The 20,884-nt window shown below is 45.7% G+C and overlaps 1 protein-coding gene across 1 annotated transcript; it reads left to right on the forward strand.

Annotated features, from left to right (window-relative positions):
• Nucleotides 1-1,167: 1,167 nt before the first annotated feature.
• ints1 (integrator complex subunit 1) lies at nt 1,168-19,991 on the forward strand. The gene is made up of 48 exons (XM_086133507.1): nt 1,168-1,337; nt 1,549-1,663; nt 1,848-2,138; nt 2,436-2,632; nt 2,735-2,872; nt 3,087-3,246; nt 3,323-3,428; nt 3,517-3,703; nt 4,124-4,269; nt 4,484-4,625; nt 4,697-4,873; nt 4,936-5,044; nt 5,400-5,520; nt 5,604-5,681; nt 5,748-5,905; nt 6,460-6,556; nt 6,638-6,729; nt 7,331-7,391; nt 7,469-7,666; nt 7,748-7,877; nt 8,070-8,249; nt 8,328-8,477; nt 8,560-8,739; nt 8,817-8,921; nt 9,008-9,175; nt 9,293-9,404; nt 9,694-9,852; nt 10,789-10,935; nt 11,018-11,116; nt 11,227-11,351; nt 11,655-11,909; nt 11,987-12,146; nt 12,542-12,673; nt 12,753-12,924; nt 13,023-13,146; nt 13,217-13,332; nt 13,408-13,495; nt 13,580-13,824; nt 15,052-15,181; nt 15,287-15,420; nt 15,497-15,689; nt 15,766-15,890; nt 16,010-16,119; nt 16,281-16,394; nt 16,494-16,564; nt 18,580-18,671; nt 18,786-18,895; nt 19,005-19,991. Exons 2-48 carry the CDS (start codon nt 1,609-1,611, stop codon nt 19,115-19,117), a joined length of 6,552 nt encoding a protein of 2,183 aa, XP_085989633.1. The 5' UTR covers nt 1,168-1,337; nt 1,549-1,608; the 3' UTR covers nt 19,118-19,991.
• Nucleotides 19,992-20,884: the final 893 nt, after the last annotated feature.

Genomic DNA, 20,884 nt, shown 5'->3' on the forward strand with positions numbered 1-20,884 from the left:
TCATTGAAGAATATAAATGACATATCGCTTTTTTCAAAAGCAGTTACAGGCTAAAAAAATATTTGAGATGAAGTCACGTTACTCTTTTTTTATTTATTTGCGCATGTTCAGCGGAGCGAAGCGAGGGAGTGGTGTGTGTTTCAGGCATCCGTAAGAGTGGCGAGCTGTGCAGTCTGAGTAGTTTTGGATTACAGGAAGTATCATTGAGTCACTAATCGCCATGCCCTTTCTTTTTCTTTTTCTTTTTCTTTTTTTTTTTTTTTTTAAATCTTAGTCATTCTCTTCAATTTGCTTGGAAATGTGATCTGGCACCAGAGGCCTCCTGGTGTGTGAGAGATCTTTCCCTACAGACCTCCAACTTCAAATCAAGTCAGGCTTGATGTTGACTATTCATGACATTTAGCTCACATTTTCCCCATGCAGATGTTTGGGCATTGTTGTAGATTTGTTGCTAAGACATACAAATGCTATCATAAGTACAGTTCCCATATGACACCACTGAACAGTCCACTGACGTCACGCCAAATGATGAAAACACTTTGCGTAGCCAGCTGGAATTGTAATTTTTTTTTTTTTAGTTTTTGATGTAATACTTTTTTACCATTGGCAGAAGCTGCGGCGAGACTACAGTATTTCAATTATTTACAGTGCTGAAATATGCTCTGAGATTGTTGATGGTATCTCAAGACAAGGGTTATAGAGGGCGGGGCCACGTTAGAGCAGTCATTACATCATCAATGAGTTTATTCTGACAAGATGGAAATTGTTAATTGAGCCAAGTGTCCAATATTTACCAGTCTGCAACGTAATAAACAATTAGGAGTAACATTATTGACCATATGGCACTTCCATTCAAGTGGCATGGAAACTGCTGCCACCCATTGTTTGCTGACCGGAATTGAACTCAGGGATGCTGCGACACAGGCTCCTCGGTTTGCGACACGCGGCAGTTGGACATTACGAACGGAGAAAAAGGCACGCTGTACTGTATTGTACTGTATATCTAAAGTGCATTTTAAATTTAACACCACACAGGCGGCGTCCATCAAAACAGGTTCATAAAGTAGTTACTGTGCTGGATCGCGCAGTTAAAACCCCTGCCGCTAGACGGCAGCATGTCACTACCATGCTCTTTACCGTACATGTTTAGCATACCGTGGAAGACGCCATTGTAAACTGGGCTTCTCCATCAGTAGCATTTTTGTCATTTAGAGACAACTTTAACACACAATGAGGCGCTGATCAACAGCACTTTGTGAACATTTAAAGTCGTTCTGTATTCATTTCTCACAACCAGTTCGCTTTCATCGAAAGTTGCCACCAGACTCCCTGAAGCGGTGAGTTAGCCGCGTTAGCTCGTTGTTGTCAGTCGGGCTTTAGCACATACAGCTGTGAATTGCGACCTAATACTGCACGACCTGCTCATCTTATTAAAGTCCGAGCCCGTAAGAAGACGTTATTACGATGTCCTGGACCCTCCTAGCTTGCTAAATGCGCGATCAGTAGCTGACATTTAACTAACCTTACTAATGTCTCCTTTTGTCACAGGTAGAGCATCCCCACATATGACGTGAGGTCACTTGTTATCATTTGAGGCACTTGGTCGTGATGAATCGGCCAAAGCCAACAGCCCTGCGGCGCCCCAGTGCTGCAAAAACATCAGGTAAGCTACATTAATCAAACTAAATGTCATGTGCAGGCATTCTAATGGTGATATTGTCCCTTCAGATGATGATTCGAACGAGACAGCAATGCATAAAGCAATTCGTAGCAGTATACGAAATAGTAGAGCTGGGTAAGGTCCTATCAAAACGTTAATGTCAACACGATCCTTTATATTGTCCCAGGCCATCCTCCGCCCGGCGACTTCATTGCTCTGGGCTCAAAGAGCCAGGGTGGCGAATCCAAAGCCCCCGCTGTCCTCTTGAAGCCGGCCGCCACCGTTCTACCCGCCGACCGCAAGAGAGAGACCTCCTCCGCCCTCCCGTCCTCATCAGGTCTGTCCAGCCTTGCCAAGCGGCCCAAGCTTTCCACCACGCCCCCGGTCAGTGCCCTGGGACGTCTCGCTGATGTTGCGGCTGCAGACAAGAGAGCGATATCACCCTCCATTAAGGAACCATCGGTTATTCCTATAGAAGGTAAGTCATCGTTAAATGCATACAAGGCTGGATTTAGTCAGGAGGTCCAATATCCCAATTGCCAATCATATAATATGCACTAAAGGGACGCTTACATTGCCCGAAATTATATTTTTATTCACATTTGCAGGAGGCATGACTCTGATCTGAAGACATCCATTTTCATGTGTGTTTTATAGTTGCCATGATGATTGTCTGGATTGCGCCACTTGAGAGCAAAGCATTCTGAATTGCCATACGTATACCTTGTGCTGAAAATCCAGTAATGTGTTTTGTTGCATTTTTTTTTTTTTTTAGTGTCGCCAGCACTTTTGCTGGATGACATTGAGTTAGCCGAGTCGGAGGGCAACGATGAGCGCATTGAGGGGTTGCTGTGCGGCGCAGTGAAGCAGCTCAAGATGAACAGAGCCAAGCCGGACATCACACTGTATCTCAGCCTCATGTTCCTGGCCAAGATCAAACCCAATGTTTTCGCTACAGAAGGAATCATAGAGGTATCAGTTTTATTTGTTCATGCATACAATATTAAACTGTAATGCTTGATTACTTAACATTGATGGATTTTTCTTTCCTTGGTTTCAAATTTGCATGCGTAGGCCTTGTGCAGCCTCCTCCGTCGAGACGCTTCCATTAATTTTAAAGCAAAGGGAAATTCCCTGGTGTCCGTTCTGGCCTGCAATCTGCTGATGGCCGCATACGAAGAGGATGAAAACTGGCCAGAGATTTTTGTCAAAGTGAGAATAGCACCCTGAAAAGTGTATTTATGCATGCATATGTGTTATGGCAAGCAGACGCATAAACAGGTGTCAATGTTTTCGTGAGCCACTCAGAGCACAATTTAAAAAAAAAAAAAAAAACAGCCTACACTTATCCATAACAATTTAACTTTTAATCCAAAAGCTGATTTCCTCATACTTGCAGGTTTCAATATAAAATGCAATTTTTCAGGTGTACATTGAAGACTCTTTGGGAGAAAGAATCTGGGTGGACAGCTCTCACTGCAAGAACTTTGTTGACAACATTCAAACGGCTTTCAGCACCAAGATGCCCCCTAAAAGCATGCTGCTGCAGGCCGACACAGGCCGCACCGCAGGAGATCTCAGTGCCGGTATAGACCGAACACCTCTGGCTTTTTAATTGTTTTTCATACGGAGAAAATCCTTAAAGTCCTACTTTGATTCTAGGTAGCAGCCCTCATCCGTCAACTCCCGATGAGGATGACAGCCGAGCGGAATTGCTAATAGCGGAGGAGAAACTTAGCCCTGAGGATGAAGGGCATGTTATGTCACGGTAGTAAAAACCTGTTGAAGCTAAATTAGAGTCGAATACGAGTTGATTAGGAGGCATTTTCAAAGGCTCACTGTCTGTCTCATCGCAGGTATGAGGAACTAGCGGAGAGCGTTGAGGACTACGTGCTGGATGTCCTGCGCGATCAGCTAAACCGTCGGCAGCCTATGGACAACGTGTCACGCAATCTACTGCGCCTGCTGACTGCCACGTGCGGCTACAAAGAGGCTCGACTCATGGCCGTGCAGAGGCTCGAGATGTGGCTGCAGAACCCCAAGGTGAGGGCCGGAACACCAGCTGCCATATTCGTGATCTAAACTTGCTGGATGACATTGTTTGGAGGACACCATGGTCAATTTGTAAACAATAAAACTTTTATTATAGCTTGGGCAAGCCATCCATGTTTTTAGAATATTAACCATGATAAAAACTCTAAAAAGTGACCGCATATTAAAAATGACACTTCATAAAACGACTACCAAGAATTATTAGGGTGACTTTCATTAATGCAACTTGCGAAGCGGCTTACGTTTTGAAAACGGAAATTGCCCGTATGTTCTATGAACACAATTTGTGGAAACAACTTCATACACGTGACTCTGATTGTGCGTTCTTCCCCGATCCGTTGTTGTAAAATGCAGAAGAGCAAATGTAGCCATTTTGTATCTTTCATTGCTGCCATTTGTGCACCGGTACAGTTGACTCGGCCGGCGCAGGACCTCCTCATGTCGCTGTGTATGAACTGCAACACGCATGGCGCGGACGACATGGAGGTTATTTCCAACCTGATCAAAATCCGCCTCAAGCCCAAAGTGCTCCTCAACCACTATATGCTCTGTGTCAGGTCCGTGTACACTTTTACAATTCTTTTAAGAGTCACCAGTCTTACTACATTGACTTTTTTCTGTTGCTTGGTGGTGGTGGTGGGTGTTTTGTTTTTTTTTCAACTCGTAAATCAGGGTGCCACTGTACTACGTGATCCACACTATCTGGGTTTGGATCTTGGTACCTTGAAATTTGAAAAATGGCTTTCTGATGATTGTTCCATCCATGGGCAGGGAGCTGCTCAACGCGCACAGAGACAACCTGGCCACAATGGTCAAGTTGGTCATCTTCAACGAGTTGTCCAATGCCAGGAACCCCAACAACATGCAGGTTCTTCACACGTTGCTGCAACACAGCCCAGAGCAGGCGCCAAAGGTGATTTGATTTCAAAATTCAAATTCCTTTTTCCTGATGTCTTGGCTCAAAATAAACCTTTTTGTGTGTAGTTCTTGGCGATGGTCTTCCAGGATCTGCTCACCAACAAGGACGACTACCTCCGCGCCTCGCGAGCCCTGCTGAGGGAGATCATCAAACAGACCAAACATGAAATCAATTTCCAGTCCTTCTGCTTCGGTTTGATGCAGGAGAGGAAGGAGCCCACCTATGTGGACATGGAGTTCAAAGTAAGGGCCTCGGCCCTGCTTCCTCTCAGTCTCCTTCGTTTAACTTTGTTTTCTCCCTGTAGGAGCGCTTTGTCATCCAGGTCACCGATTTGCTGACCGTCTCCATGATGTTGGGGATCACAGCTCAGGTCAAAGAAGCCGGCATTGCGTGGGACAAAGGAGAGAAGAAGAGTGAGTTATTTGCATGATATTGGGTGACCAAAAAAAAAAAGTAACATCATTTGAAATATGAATATAGTTAACTACATGTCCTAAGATAATTGGGTTTCAAAGTTGATACATCAAGTACCACCTCGATTCTTGGCTCTCATTTCCATCATAACCATCAACATTAAATGTAAGAAAATAAAAGTGTACTTCATTTTAGATGATGTTGAACACATTTTTACCACACAAGTTTTGTCCGTTTTCCAGGTTTTGTTCAAATTGGAGGTCATCTGAGTGAAGATTGACATGATGGGGGAAAAAAAATTGGCACATTTGTGCTTTAGTAGCGTTACAATTTGTCTTCTTGTTCTTTCTCCAGACCTGGAGGTCCTGAGGTCCTTCCAGAATCAGATTGCCTCCATCCAGCGGGATGCCGTGTGGTGGCTTCACACGGTGGTTCCCACCATCAGCAAAGTGGGCGCCAAAGACTACGTGCACTGGTGGATATTGATGTCTCAGAACTTGGTTCTCGTTTGGAAAAACCTCCGTTTCAAATTTCCAATATTTCTTCTTCACTCCACAGCCTTCACAAAGTGCTTTTCACGGAGCAACCCGAGACCTATTACAAGTGGGACAACTGGCCGCCAGAGAGCGACAGGAAGTGAGTCGCAAATGGTGGTCTGTTAATTGGGTTGCACTCGACTGAGATGTCTTTCTTGCTCCTTAGTTTTTTCCTGCGCCTCTGCTCCGAGGTGCCTCTGCTGGAGGACACGCTGATGCGCATCCTTGTCATCGGGCTGTCACGCGATCTGCCGCTGGGTCCGGCGGATGCCATGGAGCTCGCCGACCATCTGGTTAAGAGGGCTGCTGGCGTTCAGTCTGACGGTGAGCAGTTGCCATCTAACTCTTGAATGATAAGGAGATGAACTGTGCATTTTTTTTCGCAGTTTGAAACAGTTGTCAGGGTGTTTTCCATTTCCATTGACTGTATTACCTCAGCCCATATTAGCTGGACCATTGGCGAGTTTGACTTTTGTTCCCATGACAACCAGGGGTGGAGTCTGAACCTTGGACTCGTGGCTTTTATTTGTAGTAACAGAGTGCAGATTAGGGAGAAAAAAAAAAGAGTCCTCCTTTAAAGACAATAAAAGGATTTTCACTCATGGAGGCTGCACTTCATACGCTACACTGTGTGCATGTGGCAATAAGACAAAATAAATATTCACCTGCTGTCACTACTTCACAGCATTGAGCTAAGATTGTAAGCTAAAGCTAATTTATGCATCAATAAAATCTGCTTACCTTTTGTCTGGTTTTGCTGGGGGTTCCGTATGAAGTTTCACTGTTGTTAAAATGCCTTTTTTGAATTTTTTTTTTTACATAATATCTCTTCTTTTTAAAACATCACATTGTGGACTTTTCCTTCTCTTGTCAACCAGATCTGGAAGTTTTGGTTGTCGAGCGGATCCAGCTCATTGACGCCGTGCTCAATCTGTGCACATACCATCACCCAGAAAACATTCAGCTGCCTGCAGGGTATTTGACTTGACTTTTAAAGCACTCACATGTCGCCATTGTGTTTCGTCACTAATAACAAATGCCTCCAAACTTTTGAAGGTACCAGCCACCAAATTTGGCAATATCCACCCTTTATTGGAAAGCATGGCTTCTGCTGCTGGTGGTAGCTGCGTTCAACCCACAGAAAATAGGTACTGTGCTGTGCCATTTTTCCTTTTCAATAATCTAGATCGAGTGTCAAACATACGGCCCGCGGGCCGGAACCGTCCCCCAAGAAGGTTCGATTCGGCCCGCGGGATCATTTAAAAGTGAAAAAAAAATGCATTAAAGACACAGAATGAATATTTTTAAATAAAATGCAATTCGTGGATTATCTGCTAGGGGGCACACTCTTTTGATCACAGTAGAAGACAACATTGTTTTGATCGGGGAAGAAAACAGCCGTTTCAGTCTGTCACCGAAATAGACCCAACACAGCAAATGATATGAAAGCGCCAATCAATGCTTCTTGAGACCAAAACAAAGGAAAGAGGTGATATTTTGGTGATTCATAGCACAGTGTGTTATAATGTTAATGGTTCGGCCCACTTGACATCTACCGAGTCCGTATGTGGCCCACAATGTGAAATGAGTTTCACACCCCTGATCTAGCTCGTTAAAAGCATTGGAACACCTTAACACCTTTGGAAATGTGTCATCATTTAAGTCGATCATATAACTTTTTGAACTAAATAGGTCATCAAACTAACTAACTAGCTAATTTATGTGAACTATTTATCGTTTCATCTGCAGGCTTGACTGCCTGGGATGGCTACCCTACCCTGAAAATGCTGATGGAGATGGTTATGACCAAGTAGGCGCCTCTCCCCTAAAAACGCTCACGATTCCTGATTTTAAAGCCCCGCGTCATAATCGTTCACGCTTCCACAGCAACTACACGTACCCGCCTTGCACCGTGGCGGACGACGACACCAAGACGGAGATGATCGGTCGTGAGCTGCAGATCTCGCAGCGTGAGAAGCAGGAGATCCTGGCCTTCGAAAGCCACTTGGCCGCCGCATCCACAAAACAGACCATCACAGAGAACAACAGCCTGCTGCTTTCCCAGCTCACTAGTCTGGACCCGCAGTAAGTTCACACAACCCAAACGACTTAGTAATCAGTAGTTAAGTTCAGAGTGTTAACGTGACGTGTTTTGTTTGTGCTCAGGGGTCCGCCTCGTCGACCTCCACCTCAGGTCCAGGAGCAAGTGAAGACCCTCAACCAGTCCCTACGCCTCGGCCATCTCCTATGCCGTAGCCGGAACCCGGACTTTCTACTCAACATCATACAGAGACAGGTAAGTAGCGATGCAGTTGGGGTGCAATGAAAGTAACGCAACTACGCAAGGCAAAGCAGGCATGCCGAATAATGTGAAAATATTTCACATAAGCCATTATCAAAAAGAATTTGAAGATATAAACAATTATAAGCTTAATATCCACACAAGGCATGTGCAGTGCTGCCGCGCTAATACAACCTCCTTGTATAGGCTTCGTCCCAGTCCATGCCCTGGTTGGCTGATCTGGTCCAGTCCAGCGAGGGGTCCTTAGATGTGCTCCCCGTGCAGTGCCTGTGTGAATTCCTGCTGCACGACGCTGCAGACGACAGCCTGCATCTAGACGACGACGACGAAGGAGGGAGCAAGGAACAAAAAGCCAAGAGAAGACAAGTACTTCCATGATTACTTTTGTTTTGTTCTTCTTGTGGATCTTTACATCCGATATTAAGTGTAGTTTGTTCCCAACAGAGGCAGCAAAAACAAAGGCAGCTCCTTGGACGGCTTCAGGATCTTTTGCTGGGTCCCAAAGCTGATGAGCAGACAACCTGCGAAGTTCTGGATTACTTCCTGCGTCGTCTCAGCTCCTCTCAGGTGGCTTCAAGAGTCCTGGCAATGAAGGTATTTCTGCTCTCATCAATCGGCTCGCCACTCATTGCGCTGAAAACCCAATTTCACCGTTCACTATGCACTCGACGTGCAGGGCTTGGCACTGGTGCTAACCGAAGGAGGTCTGAAGGACGGAGAGGAACGCGACCAGCCCATGGAGGAGGACTCCACAGATGCCGAGCTTCTGCCGGGGTACCAGTGGTTGCTGCAGGACCTCCCCAAGCTCCCAATGTTCGACAGCGTCCGAGGCATGACGTCCACCGCCCTGCAGCAGGTCCGCATTGATAACATGTAAACGGCGAGGAGCTTCCATTTTCAAGCCTTTCTCCTCCTGTGTTTCCTCCAACCAAGGCCATACACATGGAGACCGATCCTCAGACCATCAGCGCCTATCTCATCTACCTGTCACAGTATGCACCAGTGGAGGAGCAGGCTTCTCACAACGACTTGGCTTTGGTAATCATTCAGTCATCAAAAATCTCCTTTCTCAATACTTCAGTCCACATTGTGCTCGTTCTCGCAAACGTCCTGTCCTCCCGCAGGATGTGGCCCGGCTGATCGTGGAGCGCTCCACCATCATGAACAATCTCTTCTCCAAGCACTCCTGCAGGCCCGAGTCGGAGGCTGTCCTCGGCGCTTTCCTCACCATTTTCTCCGCTTACATCAGGAGGATGAGGAAGACCAAAGATGGCGAGGATCTGTACAGCTGGGTACAAGCCACCTCCGACCGCACTCGTCAAGTTTGATCTTTGTCACTCGACTTAGTGTTGAATCTTTTTTTTTTTTTCTCACCGGTTGTTGTGACTTTCTTTTTTTTTATTTTTTAGTCGGAGTCTCAAGATCAGGTGTTTCTGCGCTGGACTACAGGCGAGACAGCCACCATGCACATCCTTGTCGTCCACGCGATGGTCATCCTACTTACCCTGGGACCGCCTAAAGGTAGTTTATGAATAAAATTAAGTTGGCGCGCATGCTTGTAAGTGAATGGATGAGGAATAGGCATATTTTGGGAACAAAGAAAAAATATCAAAGGTAAGAAGAAGCATTATATAATTTAATCCTACCACTTTTTTACAGTCTGGTTGGAATAGGACTGTCCTATCCTGTCTTCATACAGACAATAGTTCACACACACAATACAGTAGTTTCATACACCCATGTTTACAAAGGACAGAAAATGAAAAGTCTCCATGGTTTTTTTTTGTGCTTTTCTGTATCAATACCGCAGGAGAGAGTGACTTCTACTGTCTTTTGGACATTTGGTTCCCCGACAAGAAACCATTGCCAACTGCCTTCCTGGTGGACACGTCAGAGGAAGCCCTGCTGTTGCCTGATTGGTTGAAACTGAGGATGATTCGATCTGAGGTGCCTCGATTGGTGGATGCAGGTAATGCTTTGAGCACGAGTAGCTGCTCTTCTCAGTAAGATTTTTTTTTTTAAAATTCATATTAGGGGTGTTCACACGGCACACATTTGCTCCGGCGCTGCACCAATGTATTTTGTTGCGATATATTTTGCACCGCAGCAAATTGTGTGGAGCGTTCACACGTACAAAGCCGCTGAGCGTGTCTGCAACGGCACAGCGTCGGTGCAGCCCCACTTGCGTTCACACGGCAGTTTCTGCAGCGGAGCAAAATGACAGAAAACAAATGAGCTGTCGTGTTGGTTCTTTTTAAAACGTATACACAACTCAAGCGACTACTGGACAGGCACGTCCTTCTCCTTCTCGGTCTCCGTGCCTTCTGCTCGAGAGTGACCGCCCCCGAAAACGTAAATCAACGATGACTTCAATGACACTCAGAAAAGCAAACACATCATGCGCCAAACAGAAAATCAAGAGAGGAAATCACTAAATGAATTATATGGGGGGCGGGGGGTTGTGAACACACAACAAAGGAACAAACTACACTAACAACTCCGAGACAGTCCAGTCTCCTACAAAAGGAAAGATGTTACCAGCCAGGTCTTGTGTCATTATTAAACAAACACATGACGGAAGTCCGACAGAGCACGAAAGCAACACATTTTCGCCGTACGTACGCTTCACAAGCATTTGCTCTGGAGCAAATTTAACCCAGTTGCGTTCACACGTGCAAATTTACATCGGTGCTGCTTCGCAAACGAGCATTTGCTCCGGAGCAAATTTTTAAACCACCTCCCTGAGGTGGATCAAATTTGGTCCGGTGTAAGCCTTTTTCCGGGGCTACGCCGGAGCTAATTTGCACGTGTGAACGCTCTACTGGGGCAGCCCCGGCGTAGCACCGGACCAAATCTTGCCGTGTGAACACCCCTATTGTGTACCCATTATACCTTTTACCTTCAGCTCTGCAAGACCTGGAGCCTGAGCAATTGCTACTATTTGTGCAATCGTTTGGAATTCCGGTCTCAAGCATGAGTAAACTGCTGCAGTACTTGGACCAGGCTGTCACTGTTGAACCACGGGCACTAGAGCAGAACATTATGGACAAGGGTAGGAGTCTGCTGCGCTTTCACTTTTCTTTGCTATTGTGCTTGTCTAAACGCGCTGGCTTTGTGTATTTGGTCTGCGGTAGACTACATGGCCCACTTGGTGGAGGTGCAGCATGAGCGAGGTGCCACCGGGGGGCATGCTTTCCATAGGTTGCTGAGCTCCTTCCTTCCACCTCAGAGAGGTCAGGTGGCTCCATCTTCTCTCCGAAGACAATTTTGACTCATAATATCTGATTTTAATGTAAGTCACTGTTAAAAACGAATGCAAAATTCTGATGATTCTTTCCCACAGATGCTGCAGAACCAAGTAAATCCAAAGTTACAGTGGAAAATCCCCACGGTTCTGTTAAGATGAGAGCGGCCACGCAGCTCCCTGCGGTCGGGCCTGATGATGACCTTACAGGCTTGATGCTGCGGGTAGGACACACTAGGAAATAAGCTGCATAGAACATAGTTAGAATATGACCAACCCCCAAGCACGTCAAGAAAAAAAAAAGTCGTACACGCTTACTTCTGTATTGAAAGGTGGCGTAACTCAATGATAAGCAACATTAAGGTGAACGATGCAAAATATTTGCAGCACAAACCTCACAGCTTTTGTGACATAATTTGTCAGCGCGAATGCCTTCCAATGGACCCCACAATTAAAAAATGATTCTGCTCATATGTCCTGTGACTTAGTGGGCACCACTCCAACTCATCTGACTTGTTCTTCCGCAGATATTCCCTTTGAAGGCAGAGCCGCGCTGGCCCGGCCCGCCCCCCAACCAGCTCTCGCTGGCCTTGCAGCAGGCTCTGGCCAAAGAGCTGATGCGGGCTAAGCAGGGTCAAGTTCACCAAGCCGGGCTGGCTCTGCGTCTCCTTCAGGGCATTGCCGCCTTGCTTACCTCGAGCCATGCCGGGCCCATTGTCCTGTCCATGCACCGCAACCACGCCCTCGCTTGCCCGCTCATGCGCCAGCTTCACCTCTACCAGGTATGCAATACACGCTCATCAACTTTTTCCGATTCCATTTTCTACCCCGTTGTGTTGACATTTTATTCTCCCCTCAGCGCCTAGTTCCGCAGGACGTTTCCTTCTCTTCTTTATTCCTCAAAGTCAACGTTGAGATGCTCATCTGGCTTGACAATCCCTCCATGGAGGTGGGCCCGCTAAAGACTCTGCTCAAGTCTTTCATTGGCCAAAACGCTCTCACACACCGGCACAACGATGGTGAGCGACTTCATCTTTTGAGATGCTGAATATTTTCTGTGAATGATTTTTTTTTGAGTGAGTCACTGACGGTGGGTTTGGTTCTTACAGAGCGACAGTGTGAGTGATTTCTGTGTCTACAAGTGCCATATGATTGACTAGAGATCAATAGGACGGTGTTTCTAAACCTTTATTGAGCCAAGGCACATATTTCACATCGGAAAAAAAATCTCACACCACTTGGCTAAACGACTCTCAAAAAGTGGATTTACTGGTTAAATATTTACCTTCAGTAATCTAGTGGAAGAGTATTTCATTGTTTTGCCTGTTGCTATACGTGGTCGGCATCGGCAAATGAACAAAAAAAAAAAAGATGGGTGGATATTTAGTTTTTTGTTTCTTTCCTCCTCTGTCAGTACGCTCAGGCTTCCTCCACCTGGCTGAGGCGCTTGCCTATCATAGCGACACCGAGGTGCAAATGAGAGCCATCATAGCCATGCTGAAGGCCAAAGAGAGATGCAACGCAGAGCCGGAGCTCATCGGGAAAGGTTGCACCTACAGTTTGCCAATATTTTCTTTTCTTTCGTCCTAGTATTAACCTTTTTTGTTCTACTTCACGTCTTTCAGTTTTACAAGGGCTGATGGAGGCCAAGTCTCCACATTTGGAAGAGCTGTTGTCTCTTTTGTTGACGGCCAGCACCCAGAACGGGACATCCGTCCCCGTTGCCATGGTTATTTCTTTGCTATTGCAGGAAAGCGAGGAGCGAGTCGTGAAGAACGAACCGGATGCAAATACCAAGTGAGCGCAGCATTTCACGTTTCCATGTCGTCTTTTGGTGGATGGATATTTTCTTGGCGGCCACCACCAAAATGAATGACCCGTCTCCTTTGCAACAGCTCCGAGGTGACAAAGTCCAGCCTGAGCTCGGGTCTGCTGGTGGATTGGATGGAGTACCTTGACCCTGAGGTCACGTCCGTGTGTCCCGACCTTCAGCAGAAACTCTTGTTTGCCCTCAACAAGGTGAGAGCTTTCCCCTTATCGCATCTCAAACCAGCAGTTTTCTTCCCTGATGCATCCTCCTGTTTCTCAGGCGCGAGGCACTCCTGCCTACAGGCCTTACCTTCTGGCCCTGCTCACGCATCAGTCTAACTGGTCCACGCTGCTGCAGTGCATCAACGCTCTGCTCAGCAAGCGAAATGACTACAAGTACGGTGCAACTCGTAACCTAGCATAATGTTCAGTGTGTGTTCTATGTTGAACATACTATAAAATGCCTTCCAGCCTTGATCCGACGTCAGCTCTGGATTTCCTGTGGGCGTGCAGCCACATCCCACGCATCTGGCAAGGACGCGACCAGAAAATCCCTCAAGTCGGTTCCAAAACCAGAAGAGTCCACTTGGCGTCTCCGAAAATAAACATCAGATTTTTTTTTCCTTTCCTAATGCGAGCACAGAAGAAAACGGAGAAATTTGTGATGCGGCTCAGCTCTGAGGAGCTCATCAGTCTGGTGGATCTGATTCTGGCCGAGTCGGAGCTTAACTGCCGGAGCGAGAGGAGCGCGGCGGCGGAGGAGGAGGCGTCCTGCTCGCTCATCCAGGCCCGGCTGCCGCTACTCCACTCCTACTGCAACGGCCACCTGGACAACATCAAAAAGGTCTCCGAGTACCTCATCAGCTGCACCAAGAAGTGGGAGGACAGGTTCGTGTCATCTCCGTCATCTCAAGTCGTCACCTTGTAAATGTTTAAGCATTAAGTTAATCTATTAAACTGAATTTTTTAAATCTGTGTATTTCAGATGACACTTTCTTTGAGAACATAATTTAGAACAGAGAGCTGTTTCTCGTCGTTTGCGCCCCAAATGCACAATAAAGTAAGCCAATGGTTGAAAGCAGCAACCAGTGTCGTTGAAAACGGAAAAGATAGCTCTTGTATGAAATCTTATTGGATGTCTATTGTTGTTTTCCCCAATTAGTCCAGCCACTGAGTGTTTATATATATATATATATACCTGTATATATTTTTTTTATCTTGCCGCTGATTAACTTGGGCCAAATCATGCCCGATGTTCCTTTCCCGTTACCGATGAACTTTGCAGCCTCTCCTCTATCAAGGCGTAACGCCGCGGACCAGCAAGAAACCCGATAATTAGGTCTATTGGTGTGAAATTAAAACCGGCAGAAGTCGGCGGCACCGTGATCTCTTTAAAAGCTCAGTGCTGTTATAATGAAGCCGAGAGGATTAAGGCTCAGGCGCTAAACTCGCCTGTGTTGTGAGCCGCTGTCAGAGATCAGGGTGCAACTCTTTGTGGAGCCCAACCCTCCTTTTCACCAATGTGTCTTCTCCTTATTAAAGGGACTTTAATGAGGAAACTTTGGCCAAGGTCAAATAAAATTAGCTGGCGAATTACAGTATTTTTTTTTTCTTTAGTGCAGCTGAGATGTCGCTGGTAAAAACACAACCGGATAAACACGCGCACAAAAAAAAAAACGGAAGCACTTGGCCTTGTGTTGAGTGTATGTTATATTAGATAAGCTGCTGTTGATTCCAATTACATCCCACCAAACAAGCGCTTCTTTTGGCATTCAAGGTCGCTGCGGCTGCAATAAACTGTCTCGTTAGTGGAGTTGAGCTCTCGCCTTGTGAGCGGCTGGCCTTAAGAGGATTTCCATGAAACTACAGCAGACATGAAGCCAAACATTGCTGTTGCTTTTTTTTTTTTGTGCTCACATTGTGCTAATGTGTGCGAATTGTTGTCACTTGTCAAGAGAAACAAAAAAAGAATGCGCCGGATGATCAGAGAAGGTCGAAAAAATGGTCACGTTTATACATTAATACAAATGTGCAACGCAGCTTTTTGGAAGGATTAAGGGGTGCTGGTCATTTTGCATGTGGGTAACCTTTTTTTTTTTTTTTTAATCGTCTCAGTGCCATGAGTAAGCGTTGCCAGAACTTGCTACTGCAGATCTACCTCCACTTCCCCGAGGTCATCCAGCACGTCACCTTGCCCGAGGGCACGCTCAGCAGCGGGGGGACAGCGGACGGCAGCAGCTGCAAGGTAAAGTGGCTTAGTTAGCATCCCTATTGTAGGATTTTATTGGGAAGTTTCAGTGGGGAAATGCCTGATTTAGGTATCAAAATCGTATTTGTCTTATTTTGTCAGCTTGACATGCTGGTCCACCGTCTGGTTACGCTGCTCGCCGATGTCGTGGAATCCAAATCAGCTGAGGGACGTGTTTCTGATGCCAATCTCGCGTGTCGGAAACTGGCCGTGTCACATCCTGTCCTCTTGCTCCGGTGAGAAGCCTCCACCAACTTCACTTGTTTATTTTATACAACGCATATTGACCATTCACCTTTTCTTCCCATCCAGGCACCTGCCCATGATCGCAGGCCTGCTTCACGGCCGCATTCACCTCAACTTTCGCGAATTCCGCCAGCAGAACCACATGATGTTCTTCAGCAACGTGTTGGCCATCCTGGAGCTGCTGCAGCCCCTGGTCTTCCACGTTGACCACCAGAGGGCGCTTCAAGACTGCCTCCTGTCTTTCATGAAGGTCCTTAAGGTTGGTGGCGCACCGCTTCATTGGAAGCTGTTGAGTGTCAGGAGTTCTTCAGTGGCTCTTCCTTCTTGACCTGCAGAACTTTCAAAGGAGTCGTTCTCCACTGGTCTTCATCAACAAGTTCCTCCAGTTCACACAAAAGTATATTACCCACGATGCAGCAGCCGCCATCCCATACCTGCAGAGGCACTCTGATATATTGCAGTAAGTCATGGAAGATTAAGCAGGCTACAGTCATACCAGTCTCTAACATCTCGAGAAAAAGTTGCCAGTAGTTTACAACTCCGGCTGATTATTTCTTTTTCTACATTTTTGTTTTACAGGAGCATGAGTGCTGAAAACCCAGACCTGGTCCAGCTAAAGTCTCTGCTAGCTGGGCTCACTCTTCCTGTAAAAAGCTCCTCCACAGAGGTCTCTACAGAAGACGGAGATGGTATGATTTGAAAGGATTCTTTCATCATATTAACTCATTCAGTACCAGCCAATTCTAGACCAAGTCTGAAAAGACGTTTAAAAACGTCTTTGGGAGTGAATGAGTTAAGAAAGCAATCCCTGACCCTGCAGATTACAGTTTTCATTATTCATCTTCTCCAGATGAGATGGCGGCCGGTTCCCTCCCTCTGGTCAACATCTCCGCGTCGGTTCCACTCAGCGGCACCGACATGACGACGTATCTGCGGAATATTTCAAGAGGCGAGGCCATGGAGGGTGAGGCTGACTCGGCTACTTTGGCCCAGAGAGAGCGCAGCATGCGGTCGATTGACGGTGACTCACCCTGAAGTTTTTGAACTTTTTGCTCCTCTTCAGATGTGTTGGAAGTGTTGACGGAGGTGGATGAGAAGTCAAGGAGGAGCCCGGAGATCATCCAATACTTCATTGTGAGTCACCGAACAAATAGAACACGAGAGCACAAACATTTTCAACTGCCAAACCATAGCTGCACCTAAAACATACAAATGCACTTACTTTTAGCTATTTAAAGCTCAATGCATAGACAATTTCCTTATACAGTACCAGTGTAGAATACTGTGGAACCTCGTTTTTCATGAGTAATCTATTCCAGAAAGTCTGACGAGAAATGAATAACTGAAGTCATACTACGATTAGGAAATATAATTACAACAAATCAGTTCCAGACACCCACAAATATTAACAAAACAAATGTACTTAATTGGAAATAACGATCGTTTGACAAATCATAAACCTTGTGAAATAAATGCAAATGACGAACGAAATGCCTCAATGAACATCAAAATTTTACCTTGACTGACGACAGAAATTTTTCCCATTCCCTCTGAAATTCTGTCGTGGCTGCCTTTCCAGCAGCTCCTATATTTAGTTGTTCTACTTCTTCCTTTCATAACTTTGCTGCTGTGAATTGGGACTTTCTCCATTGCGAGACGAATAAAGGTTTTCTATCTTATCTTTATGAAAGGGCCGGGGGCACTTGAAACTTTATTTGCCCTCACGCTGTCAATAAATAAGCCCAAAAATTCTAAATGCTTACAAACTCGCAGGGTGCCGCTCACATCGCAAGAAGATACTTGATAAATTTGGGCGTGCACATTGGATTCTTTATGCAGGCGATCAATGCCAGAAAATAAGTATGTCATGGACCATTTTCATTCATCCATCCATCCATCCATTATCTCATCGGCTTCTCCTCGTGAAGGTCACAGGCGTGCTGGGGCCTATCCCAGCCGTTTTTGGGCAGTGGGCGGGGTACACCCTGAACTCGTTGCCGCCCAATTGCAGGGCACACAGAGACAAACGGCAAGCATTCACACGCGCAATCACACCTAGGGACAATTTAGAGTGATCATTTAACAAACCGTGCATAGTTTTGGAATGTGGGAGGCGACCGTAGTACCCGGAGAAAACCCACGCAGGCACGGGAAAACCATGCAAACTCCACACAGGAAGGCCGGAGCCCATGACCTCTGCACTGTGAGGCGGATGTGCTAACCAGCCGATCACCGTGCCGCCCTGGACCATTTGAAGCCGTAGAAAAAGAGCTCAGGGCAACATTTGAGCGAAGAAAAAAAAAATGTTGAAATTGTATGAAAACTAGGCCATTTGAAAACCAAAGTGTCACTGTATGATAATGTTGCTGTTCAACAAACAGCACGTATCTATTTTTTGTAATATTTAGCCAAAACAAAGTAAATGTCACAATTTGAATAGGAAGATACAGTTAAATTATGTGCAACTATTCAACTTGCTCAAAATTAAGAAAGAAAGAAATAACCATCATAATTAGTGTATATTTATTTATCTTTCCATTTCCTGTAAAATTTAGCCTGCTTTTTAATTTTACCTATATTATGTATTTAGAGGGCGGCCCGGTAGTCCAGTGGTTAGCACGTCGACTTCACAGTGCAGAGGTACCGGGTTCAATTCCAGCTCCGGCCTCCCTGTGTGGAGTTTGCATGTTCTCCCCGGGCCTGCGTGGGTTTTCTCCGGGTACTCCGGTTTCCTCCCACATTCCAAAAGCATGCATGGCAGGCTGATTGATCACTCTAAATTGTCCCGAGGTGTGAGTGAGGGCGTGCATGGTTGTTCGTCTCTGTGTGCCCTGCGATTGGCTGGCTACCAATTCGGGGTGTCCCCCGCCTGCTGCCCGAAGACAGCTGGGATAGGCTCCGGCACCCCCGCGACCCTAGTGAGGATGGAGCGGTTTGGAAGATGAATGAATGAATGAATGTATTTAGAAATATTTGTAAATGCCACACGAGAAGGCTTGAACTGAGATTCAAAAGCGGAATAACTTGACTGTGAGGAGTTTTTTTCATGCTTATCTCAAATTGAAACCTGTAGTCTGGATTGCCCCTAATGATCAATCGGAGTTGTCTAAGATGTCACATAGAATCTCACAAACGGGCTTATTCAACAGAATGACCTGCAGAGACTCATGACGTCCTCGGAGGAGTTGTGTCGGAACATTGCATTCAACCTGGCGCTGCGTTGCATCCAGAACAATCCCTGGTAATGTCGCAATCAACTCAAATTTGACTAACGTGTCCAAAAAAAACCCCAAAAGCGAGTCATTTTGATCAATAAATTGTGACATTTGACCTCATGTGCATTTCCGTCCTGCAGCCTGGCAACCGACTTCCTGCCGACATTCATGTACTGCATGGGCAGCAGCGACTTCGATGTGGTGCAGACTGCTTTGAGGAATCTTCCGGAATACGTGCTGCTCTGTCAAGGTAAGACAAAAGACGTCCTCGCAGAGGAGCGACGACTCCTCTCCTCGGAACTGCGCCGAACACGCCATCAATGTGAGTGTTGTTTTTCTTTTCTTCCTCTCCTCTCCAGAACATGCAGACATTTTGCTCCACAAGGCGTTCTTAGTGGGGGTCTACGGACAAATTGACACCAGTTCAATGATAGCGGACTCCATGAAGGTCCTTCACATGGAGGCCATTTAACTGAATACAGTTGCACCCTCATCTGATCGAAATTGGACAATTTAATTCAGACACATAATTTCTTGAGTTAGGCTTTCTTCGGTGGTCATCTTATTTTAGTTTATATGAGTGTATCTCAAATCATTTGAATATCATGGAAGCATACTTTTTTTTTTTCTCAATTCAAAAAGTATAACTTGAACTACACAGATTCATATCGGGGGAGTTGCGGTTTTTAACATGTTCATTCATAATATTTCGTAAAAGTGTGCCATGGCTCTGTAAAAGTGCGTAGCTGTATTAAGTAGTCACAAAATGCTTTCCAGCATAAACAAAATAGCTGTGCTAAACTAGCAATTGCTTTCTAAACAAGCCAACATTAGTGATGATGCCTATGCCGGTAGCAGGACTTATTTATAATATTATTGCTATAAAACTACATGATGAATTTGGAGATTTTGTTAGCTGTCGAGCTGAAGGTATCGAAATGATAAAAGAAAATCATGATGAAATATTTCTCACAGCGTAGTGAATCCAGTGTACTTTTTGAATTGAACCACTGAAAATAATTCACTTTTAACTGCTTTATCTCTTTTGATTGACACCTGTATGTAAAATCCACTCTTGCAATTTGAATGTCTGAATTTGAAACATCAACATTGCTTGAATTTTAAACGAGGGACTACAAAGCTTCTCTATTATGGATTCCAGTCTTTGTCTGCCGGCCAATATTTTTTCCTGTCACCCAAGAAGCATTTTCAGAGCACTCCCATTGAATTAAGAGAAGAAAAAAAAAAGATACATTTGAGCAAGTAGTGGAACCAATTTCTGCAGCCACTCATTTCATCCACAATGATAAGCTGAAATTGTAAATAAAACAAGACACCAAAGCCAATTATTAACTTTCATGTACCCTGTAAAAGAAGAGGAGAAAAAAAAGAAAAAGATGCCAAGCGGGCCCCGTCTTTCAATCGGTTGCAGACAAAAGCGGGAAGCGGCTGTCACGCTGCGTGGCGGCTCGCTCCTCGCCGGCGCGCGGCAGGCAGATTAAAAGCGGCGATGAGCATGCTGCGATGGAAACCATTTTGCCATGAAAAGTGCGTCTTGTTCAGCCCCTCTGCCACCGACTTGACGTGAAAGCTTCTACTCGGCGTCAAAAGAGCCGAGTCAAATAGCGCAGGCATGCGGGCCCAAGGAGGAAAGTGGACTTCCCCATTGGAGCCAAATTAACCGTGGCGATAATTGTTCAATCATTTCAAGCTCGAGGTCTGCTTTGATGACGCCATGTCGAAGCCGGTGTTGCATTACGTGGAACTTGAGGATCCTCGGTGAGGCTGAAGCGTGCCCACACTCGCCGGTCAGTGGAAACTGTCGCTCACAAATCAAAAGTCCAAGAACATACTTGGACTGGATGGGTGAGTGCAGCTTTTAGCACTACTCTACCTCTTTGTGTTACACTGTAATATAGGAACACAGTTTGGGGGTCATTTGCCGTCATTTATCCCCCCCACACACACACAGCTTGCCAGCCATTACTTTAACTCAACGTGTTTTTTTTCTGTCAATCAGTTGCTCTCAACTGAAACAATGTTGTACTGTCTTAGCGCATAATACTTGGTTTTCCAAGTACCACTATTATGAGCAACATTAAAAGTCAGTAGCGTCGTAGGCCTATGCGTTCATAAGAAAACAACAACAGAGTTACATTTAAAACAAAGAATATTTAATATTATTGTAGGCCAGTGTAAAACTATACACAGTTTGAACTTTAAAGGGGTAGTCAAGTCC

The sequence above is a fragment of the Hippocampus guttulatus genome, chromosome 16 (assembly GCF_054856545.1).
Source record: "Hippocampus guttulatus isolate MCC_2025c chromosome 16, RoL_Hgut_1.0, whole genome shotgun sequence".
NCBI lineage: Eukaryota > Metazoa > Chordata > Actinopteri > Syngnathiformes > Syngnathidae > Hippocampus > Hippocampus guttulatus.